Source organism: Mandrillus leucophaeus, unplaced genomic scaffold (assembly GCF_000951045.1).
Source record: "Mandrillus leucophaeus isolate KB7577 unplaced genomic scaffold, Mleu.le_1.0 Scaffold204, whole genome shotgun sequence".
Lineage (NCBI taxonomy): Eukaryota > Metazoa > Chordata > Mammalia > Primates > Cercopithecidae > Mandrillus > Mandrillus leucophaeus.
Window position 1 is genome coordinate 3,671,368 of NW_012102077.1, and position 8,775 is coordinate 3,680,142.

General features: G+C 54.9%; 1 protein-coding gene across 3 annotated transcripts; it reads right to left on the reverse strand.

The window, feature by feature from the left end:
* Positions 1–8: 8 nt before the first annotated feature.
* Positions 9–7,148, reverse strand: LZTS1 (leucine zipper, putative tumor suppressor 1). Of its 3 annotated transcripts, none has more exons than XM_011979630.1 (4): positions 6,667–7,148; positions 4,642–5,445; positions 1,973–2,224; positions 9–1,795 (listed from the first exon to the last, which is right to left on the reverse strand). In XM_011979630.1, the coding sequence occupies exons 1-4, from the start codon at positions 7,009–7,011 to the stop codon at positions 1,583–1,585; spliced, it is 1,614 nt and encodes a 537-aa protein (XP_011835020.1). In that variant the 5' UTR covers positions 7,012–7,148; the 3' UTR covers positions 9–1,582. The 3 variants fall into 3 exon arrangements, with proteins under 3 accessions (XP_011835020.1, XP_011835019.1, XP_011835021.1); XM_011979631.1 differs by having other exon boundaries at positions 1,583–1,789; positions 1,854–2,224; XM_011979629.1 differs by having other exon boundaries at positions 9–2,224.
* Between the last annotated feature and the right edge of the window lie 1,627 nt (positions 7,149–8,775).

An 8,775-nucleotide genomic window follows, 5' to 3' on the forward strand; every position in this document is an offset into this window, starting at 1 on the left:
AAAAAAAAAATGAAAAGTTAGCCAGGCATGTTGGCGTGCACCTGTAGTCCCAGCTAGTTGGAAGGCTGAGGCAGGAGGATTGCCTGAGCCCAGGAGTATGAGGCTGCAGTGAGCTATGACCATGCCACTGCACTCCAGCCTGGGGGACAGAGCAAGACCCTGTCTCATGAAAATAAAAATAAAAACAAAAACAAAAATAAAAATAAAATCCCTGAACCAAACAACAGAGAAACTCCCTTTTATCCTTTTCCACCACCTCCAGCTCTGCACATCTGCAGAGACACCCTGGGCCCCCTGGGGCACTGCCCAAGCTCCTGAGAAAGGGAGCTGCTCTCTGGGTCCTTTAGTCTGGGACAAATGGGGGCATGAGGTGGAGGGAGGATGGCTGGTGGCCAGGCTATGCACACGGCTGTGTATATGCCTCTTTTTCTTCCTGCTTGGGGCTCTGGCTCCCTGGCACTCTGAGGAGCCGTCCTGACCTGTAGAAACCCAGAACTCAGCCCTGAAGGCGCTAAGGGGGAAAGGTGCGCCGCCGAACCTGGCTGTGGGCAGAGGAGGAAAATGCCCAGATCACACATGTGCCGTCTTAGTGATATGGGCTCTTCTGGATCAAGGAAAAGCTTGATTCTGGGGAAGGAAAAACATTCCAGAGTAGCCGCTGGCCACTGTGAACCAGGTAGGGATTCCCAGCCTCTGGCCCCAGCTGGACAGATGGGGAGGCTCCCCGAGGGCAACTGGAAAGCCACACCCTCTCGTTCATGGTGGCTTCAACCCTCCCTTCCCAGCACCCAGCCGGGGGTCTCAGGGTCTATGGCTTAAAGAAGAATGATCACTGAGGTCAAAGGCCACTGGCTGTCCAGAGGCTGCTCAGCTCCCATTCGCAAGAACCAGTAAACAGGGACTGGGCCCCAGGCATTGGCCATCACCCGCCACTGGTTCCCAACCCTTGGATTTTCCCTCTGCCCTCCTCTGGCTGTGGCAGCGTCTCCACACTGCGGGCTGCCTGGCTCTCCCTTCCTTCCTGTGGCTTGTCGGGCCCAGGACAGCCCTGAGGTTTCAAAGCCAGCTTCACCACAGCTCATTTCACCCCTACACCTCTGCAGCCAGAGAATAGCTCAGGTTCTGATGGGGCCGGTTCCAAGGCTTCTGGTCATATATGGCTTCTTTCTATTTCCAAGGCATTCCGATGTGTCCACGGGGAAAAAGAGGTTGGGATGAGAAGCGGAGGGGAGACCCTGTACTTGCTGTGGCCACCTTCCCTGGAGGAGGGGGAGAGGATATCTATTTTGAACAAAGGCCAAAGTTTAGGGAGCCCTTAACCAAAGCAGAGAGACCCCTGGACCCATCTCCTGGGAAAGCCAGAGGAGTCAGGGCCTGAGGCCTGGTGGGCTGCAGGGCTGGTGAACACTGGGAAATCAGAGAGGGAAGGAAAGGCCATCCTGCCCTCCCCTCGGGGGTCCTGGGTCTGTGTCCCAGGGAGTGGTGTCTCTCAGAGGGGTCTGAGTTGCTGAGCAAGGGGGAGGCACAGGAGAGCCCTGCCTCCCAGTGCCAGGTCCCCAGACTCGCCTTCCCAGGCAGCCCCTCAGATCTCGGTGGCTATGATGTCCTCGTAGGGGATGTCAGCCCCTTCCAGGTCAACCTCCAAGGGCTCCCCGGCGCTGTCCCCGCGTGCCAGCTGCTGCAGGGCCTTCTCCAGGCGCTGGTTCCGCTGGTACATGGCCACGTAGCTCTGCTGCAGCTGCTTCTGGTACTGAATCACCTTCTCCTTCTCCTCCTTCCACACCAGCCGCTCGTGCTGGAAGCCCGAGGACATCTGGTCATGGCCTTGCCTCTCCTCCCGCAGCTCGGCCCGCAGCCGCTCCAGCTCCCGCTGCAAGGCGGGGACATCCTCGGGGAAGGTGGGTGGCACCATGTCGTGGGCCAGCGCGGCCTGGGCCCGCAGCTCCTGCAGCTCCTGCTCCAGCAGGTTCACCTTCTCCCGCAGCAGCTCTGCCTCGTTCTTCTTGCGCTGCAGCTCATTCTCACAGACCTCCAGCTCCAGGCCCTTGGTGCGCAGGGCCCCCTCCAGGTCCTGGGTCCTCAACTCCAGGCCCTCCAGCTTGCCCCGCGTGTCCTTCAGCTGCGCCTTGAGACCCAGGATCTCGCTAGCCTTGGCGTTCACCTCCGTCTGGGACTCCTTCAGCTGCTGCTTCAGGAGGGAGATCTCGCCTGACTTCTGGCACACCTGCAGAGGGCGGGATAGAGACAGAGCGCCAAGAGGTGAGTGTCCTTACCCAGGGAACTGACAGCTCAGCTGCCTAAAATAACCAAGCCACTCCGGATGCGGTGGCCTGGTGTTAAGCATTCCAGCCTTTGTCCCATCTGAAAGTAAGCTGGACATTGCTGTGACCCTTTCCCCAGGTTATTGAGCTAGGCTATATAGTAAACTGATAAAATAATCGTCATCATGTATAATGACACATAGTATATTATTATTGTTGTTATTTGAGAAGAAGTCTCACTTTGTCACCCAGGCTGGAGTGCAGTGGTGCGATCTTGGCTCACTGCAACCTCCGCCTCCCCTCCCGATTCTCCTGCCTCAGCCTCCCAAGTAGCTGGGATTACAGGCACCTGCCATCATGCCTGGCTGGTTTTTGTATTTTTAATAGAGATGGGGTTTCATCATGTTGGCCAGGATGGTCTTGAATTCCTGACCTCAAGTGATCTGGCTGCCTCGACCTCCCACAGTGCCGGGATTGCAGGTGTGAGTCACCACGCCTAGCCACATGTAAGTATATTATAAACATACTTTCGCTAATCATTTATAGTGTTATTAAGTGCCAAGCCCTACATTTGCTCATCTATTCCTTACAACCCGATGAAGTAGGTACTATTACTAAGCTTCAATTTACGTCAATGAAACTGAGGCACAGAGAGGTTATGAGAGCAAATAGCTGGTGAAGTGACCAGCCTGAGGGCATATATATACACACACACACACACACACACACACACACATATATATATATAATATATAAAGTATAAGAGTAAGGGTCTGATCCTAACAGTTTAATCACTACACCCCATTGCCACCATGGCTAATGTATTTAGAATCACCTGGATCATAAGCGGTCAAGCTGAGGTTCAAAGCCAGGCCCATGCCTCAGCCATGACTGTCACTCCCTTCATGACATGAATACAGGGTTGGCCTTGGAATGAAATTCTTGGTCCCAAGCAGGCATCCTGGGTAGGGTAGGATTTTCTCCAGGACTGTGCAGAGTTTCACTGAGGGCAAGGGGACATTTCTACTGGGAAAGGAAATGTGAAGGTGGCTTCCAGGCTTGCTCCAAGAATCCATTTTGTAAAGCCACATGCTCTGGCCTTCATTCACTCTTAAGATTCAGCCAGACTGGCCTTGGTCTCCCATGACCCCAAATGGCCAAGATCCAGAGACACATGGTTCTAACCTGTGGCTTCGGTTTTCATCATTGCTTTTGGCCAAATTTTGATGGGGGATAGGAGTGGAAATAGAGAAGAAGAGCAAGAGAAGAAGACAATGATTCCTCGTTTGGCAGATGTGGACTGGGCTCTGCATCCAAACCAGCATGGTACTAGTCACCCGGTACAGCAGTGAATTTGCAATGTAGTCTTTACCCCAGTAGAGAGGAGAGAGGAAGGCTGGGTGCATGCAGGCAGGGGTGAGGTCAGAGGGTGTAAGTGCAAACATGGATGACAGAAATCAGGCTGACACAGACACCAGTACAATTGGTGTTAAATGGGGGTGATACAGCTGCCAGCAGTGGGCAAGTTAAACCACTGGTTGTTGACTTGTACATAAACAGGGGTTTGCGTGTAGATTGAGATTTGAACTCTGAACTGGGGGTGAGGCAGGCACGTGGACGGACCAAGCAGGGTGCGAGCATGTAAAGAGCCTCAACGATAGACTTCATCTCCATGGGTCATCCAGACCACCGGGCTGGTGAGAAAAGCTGGCTTCCCGCTAATAGGATGCAGAGGTTATGGGGTTCTCCAGCCCGGTCAGGTCCGGATGCCCCATTTCCAAGTGTGACCGGGTGAGTATGTGTGAGTGTGTAAATGTGCGAGCGTGGGACTCTTTCCTTCCTCTCCTAGGTTTCCATCTCAGCTCACCAAATAGAAGTTCCACTTACATTTCTGCAAAGAGTGGCCACTTCCATCACTGAAACCTGCCACCAATGGGGTGTCTCTTCCTAGTGGGTGCGGTCCCTCCCTCCAAAGCAACAAATACATTCTGTGCTCTCTTGGGCTCCTGGCCCTGCGTGAACTCAGGCATAGCTTGTGCTGCTTCTGAGCCTCCTGTGAGCAGACTGAAGGGAGGATGGCCCACAGCCTGGCTGAGCCTTGGTCATCTGGCTTCCGGCTTTTTGGTTCATGGCTCACTTGGGGAAATGGAAATCTAGGGGCCATGAGGGTGATGGTGGGGATAGAAGGAAGCTCAGAAGTAAGTCGATCCCCCAACATGGTTTGCAGGGATCCCCTTCTTTGGGTGATAAAACCAGCACGTCAGCCTCACTTGCCTACACGGTCTGTGTTTGCACACTATTGGCCAGCACCAGAAGGAGAGGAGGGGGACTGGCGCCAAACCGCTGACCACCCAAGCCCGTGAGCGCTGCGTGGCCTCACCTCCCACTGGGTCTCCTCCAGTGCGGGGCCGAAGCTGGTCTTCTCCCTCTCGTAGGACCTGAGCTTGGTCTCCAGCAGGTCCTGCTCCTTCATGAGGCTCTCGAGTTCCTGCCGGAGCTGCCGCTTTTCCTGCTGAAGCTGCAGTACCTGCAGATGCAGGACCTGCTGTGCGCGCTGGCTCTTCTGTGAGGCCTGCTTGAGCTTGCTGCCGCCTTTGGGCTCCGGGCCCTCCAGCTCGTCCCTGCAGCGCCGCGGCCGCTCCTCGTAGGCCAGGCTGGAGGCGAGCTCCTTCTCCTCCAAGCTGCGCTGCAGTTTCTGGAGTGCGCCTTCCCTCTCCAATAGCTTCTGCTCCAGCTCCTGGATGCTGCACTCGTCCGTGGAGATGGGGGAGCGGACGCACGAGGGGCCCTTGTCTGCCTTGTTCGCGTGGCCCAGCTTGCTACCTCCGTCAGAGAAAGACAGAGCCTTCAGGCTCATCATGTTGCTGTCCTGGAGGATGATGCCCTGGGTGATGTTGTGGGCAGAGCCCCCAAAACGGCTGGTGGGTCCCACGGGTGTGACCAGCGGGTCCAGCTGGTAGCTGCTGCTGGTGCTGTGTGTGGGCAGGCTGGACATCGAGTTCCGGCCGGAGTCAGACAGCGCCCCAGAGCACAGGCCAGGCTTCAGCTCCTGCTCCTTGGGCTTGTCTGGAGGGGCGGGGTGCAGCTGGTGACTGGCACTCTCCGGGGAGGAGTGCAGGATGGCTCCTGACCGCGGCAGCACAGGCTTGAAGGCTGTGGGCCTCACTGCACCCTTCTCGGAGCCCTGTAGAGGAAAAGGACTGCGGTGATTCATGCCTTCCCTGCACGCGCATTGCACCCTCCCTCCCCCAGCACGTGTGCCCACCTTGAGCCAATCTGGGTTCTCCCAGCACATGCAGCATCCCTCTCGGTCACTTATCTTAGCATACCTTGCCTGTTGCTTTGAAGCAGTTGAATGTGATAAATCTCTCTTAGGAAAGAAAAAACCCTAATGGTGACTTGGGCACTTTGTTCCATGAAATAGCAACCTGCCACCAGCTTGTTCCAGCCCTCCCGAGGTGATAAACACCATCTTGAGGCTCTAGGTCTCTGTGTGGAGCAGGTTAGGGCATTAGGCTGGCCGAGCTTGCTGTCCCCTCTCTAGGTCCGTCCCTTCTTCCTGTTCACTGCCTCTTCCATTAAGCCTGGAGCAAGGACACGGACCTGGTCTCCTTACGGGGTTGGGAGCCTCACTCCAAATCACAATCCTTTTTTAAAACTGTAATTTTCCCTGGTAAAGTGCTTTGCAGTTTACAAGCCCCTCCGTTTGAAAAGCTGAGTGCTCTATGCAAACGTAAGAGGCTCTTTCCTGGTAAATCAAAACCCGTGATTCATTTCCCCAGGGCAAGGGGCAAAGGACTGAATAGGAAAATTGATTTCAGGGTCCACTCGTGGGACGCATGAGGGCTCGGGCTGGTGTGAGGGCTGGATTTCGGAGTGCCTGGGCCTCTTTTGCCCTCATCTCTGGTAAATGGATGACAAAATTCCAGCCTGTATTCAAAGATGCCTCCAGGCGCAGCTTGAGCAAGGAGCTAAGGCACACCAGGGCAGCAAATGAGAAGACCCCACCCACCAGCACGAGTCTTCTGGGGAGAGAAGTGGTTAACTCCCTGCCTGCATCCTCTTCATCTGTGCTTCTACATGAGAACAGGGCTCCCTCTCCTTCCCGAGGCGTCCTGCGCTGACAATCCAGCTACATTCAGTGGGACTCCGGACAGCTTACGTGTCCCCTGCGCTCTTTGCTTATGGCTGACCTGAGACTTCTGCTTCAGGGGACTGAGCAATGCTCTGATTCCTTTGTGCACCCTTTGATCTCTGCGGTGTGGCCACAGGTTTCTGCCGCTCTGGCTTTTTGGAGTCTAAATGCTCAGGTCACCACTCCCCCTGAACCTCCAGGCTCTCCACCCCCATTTTGCTTTCTCCCGCCTTTCCAACCCACTCACCCTTGCCAGCGACCCCCACGTACCATTTCTAGCTGATTGGAGAAGGGCATGAGCTTGGGGGGTGTGGACGGGTCGAAGTCCACCCCAGCCTGGCCCCCTAAGTCCCCGCTGGACAGCGCCGTGTAATCTGGGTGGTGCGAGCCCCGGGCTTTCTGGCTGACCTTGATGTAGAAGAAGTCTTCGCTCTTGCCCATTTTGGAGCTGGACTTGCCATGACCCGAGTCCTGGGAGAAGCCAAACCTCAGCAGCCCGTCGGAATACCGGTTGAGCTTCTTGAGGTGGGAGGACTTGCGCAGCTTGTACTGCGAAGCCCGGCAATGCTTGCTGTGGAAGCTGTGGCCGGAGATGAGGCTACTGACGCTGCCCATGGTGACTCGGGGCTGAGGATGGGGCAGGGCGAGGCGGGCACCTGGAGAGGCTGCGGCAGCAAGGGGCAGTCCTGGCTCCGCGAGGGGACTGAGGTCATAGCAAAGCCCTCACAGAGCCTGTGAGAGCCGGAGACCTGGAAGAAGACACGAGACAGAAGTCAGCGTGGGTGGGAGTGGTCACAGCACAGTGCTTATTCCGACTTCCAAATCTGGGCAGTAAAGAAACACATGTCAGAGCCCAGCACTGTCTCCACCAGCAGGTGCTCTGTTCCTTCTTCCTTTGTCTGATAATTCAACAAACATCCACCAGGAGCCCCCTTCAGGTGAGCCTCTACTCTAAACACTCAGGACCAGCAAGTGACTAAAACAGTCACAGCCCCTGCATTCCTGGAACTTAGGGTTACAGTGGTGTGGAGAGGCCAGGAGCAAACCAATGTATACTATAGCAAGTGGTACCAGTGCTGCGGGGGAAACTGCAGCAGACAGAAGAGAACAGAATTCTGGGAGGCGGCTGTTTTATGCAGGAAGATCTCTTTTGTTGGGGTAGCATTTTAAAAGGCCTCAAGAAAATGAGGGGGGTGCCAGGCATGGTGGTTCGTGCCTGTAATCCCAGCACTCTGTGAGGCTAAGGCGGGCAGATTGCTTATGTCCAAGAGTCCGAGACCAGACTGGGCAATTTAGAGAAACCCCGTTTCTACTAAAAATACAAAAATTAGCTGGGCATGGTGGTGCACACCCGTCATCCCAGCTACTTGGGAGGGTGAGGTGGCAGAATCATCTGAGCCCCGGGGATCAAGGCTGCAGTGAGCCGCAATCGTGCCACCGCACTCCAGCCTGGGTGGACAGAGTGACACCCCGACTCAAAAAAAAAAAAAAGAAAAAGAAAGAAAGAAAAGAAAATGAGGTGCAAGCATATGAAAATCTCAGGGGAGAAGGGTTACCAAAAGAAGCCCAGGTATAAAGGCCTGAGTCCCTGAGGCAGAGGGAGCTTGGCTGTGTGAGACCCGCACGGCAAGCAGACTGGCTGGAGAACCATTAGCAAGGCTGGGAAGGAGAAACAGAAACCAGGAACCAGCAGACTCCAGACAACAAGGACGCTGTGCGGCTGTAAGAGCTCTGGCTTTCTTGGGTTGAGACAAGGAGCCCTTGGATGACTTTAAGCAGATGACACCTGGATCTGCCTTAGGTTGGGGAAGGTTACCTCTGGCTTCCAGCAGGGGAAGAGGCTTTTGAGGAGATGGGGATAGAAGTGTTGGCCGATTACAGACTAATAGAGCTAGTCCAGGGTGGTAGTTGTGGATTAAGTTTTAGATGTGGCGGTGGCTCATGTCTGTAATCCCAGCGTTTTGGGAGGCCAAGGCAGGAAAATCACTTGAGGCCAGGAGTTCAAGACCAGTCTGGGCAACAGAGTGAGACCCTGCCTCTAAAAGGCAGTTTTCAATGTAATTTTGAGGTTGAGGTGATAGAACTTGCTAAAGGATCAGATGTAGCGAGTGAACGAAACAGAGGAGTCAGGGACGATGCCAAAGAGAGGAGTCTGGTTGAAGCCTTCAGTTTGCAAAGCCTATCTGGCATCCAGGGAGTGACGGAGAGTAGGCAGGAGGGAGAGTGGGCAGCTGCTGGGAGCTGCAGATGCACTCGTCAGAGCTGGGAGTGTGGACGTGGCTATGAGACTAGACGGGGTCACCAAAATAGCGGACGCAGAAAGACAAGAGAAGCCTGAGGATGGTTAACATGGAGTACTCAGCATCCAGAGGTCAGGCA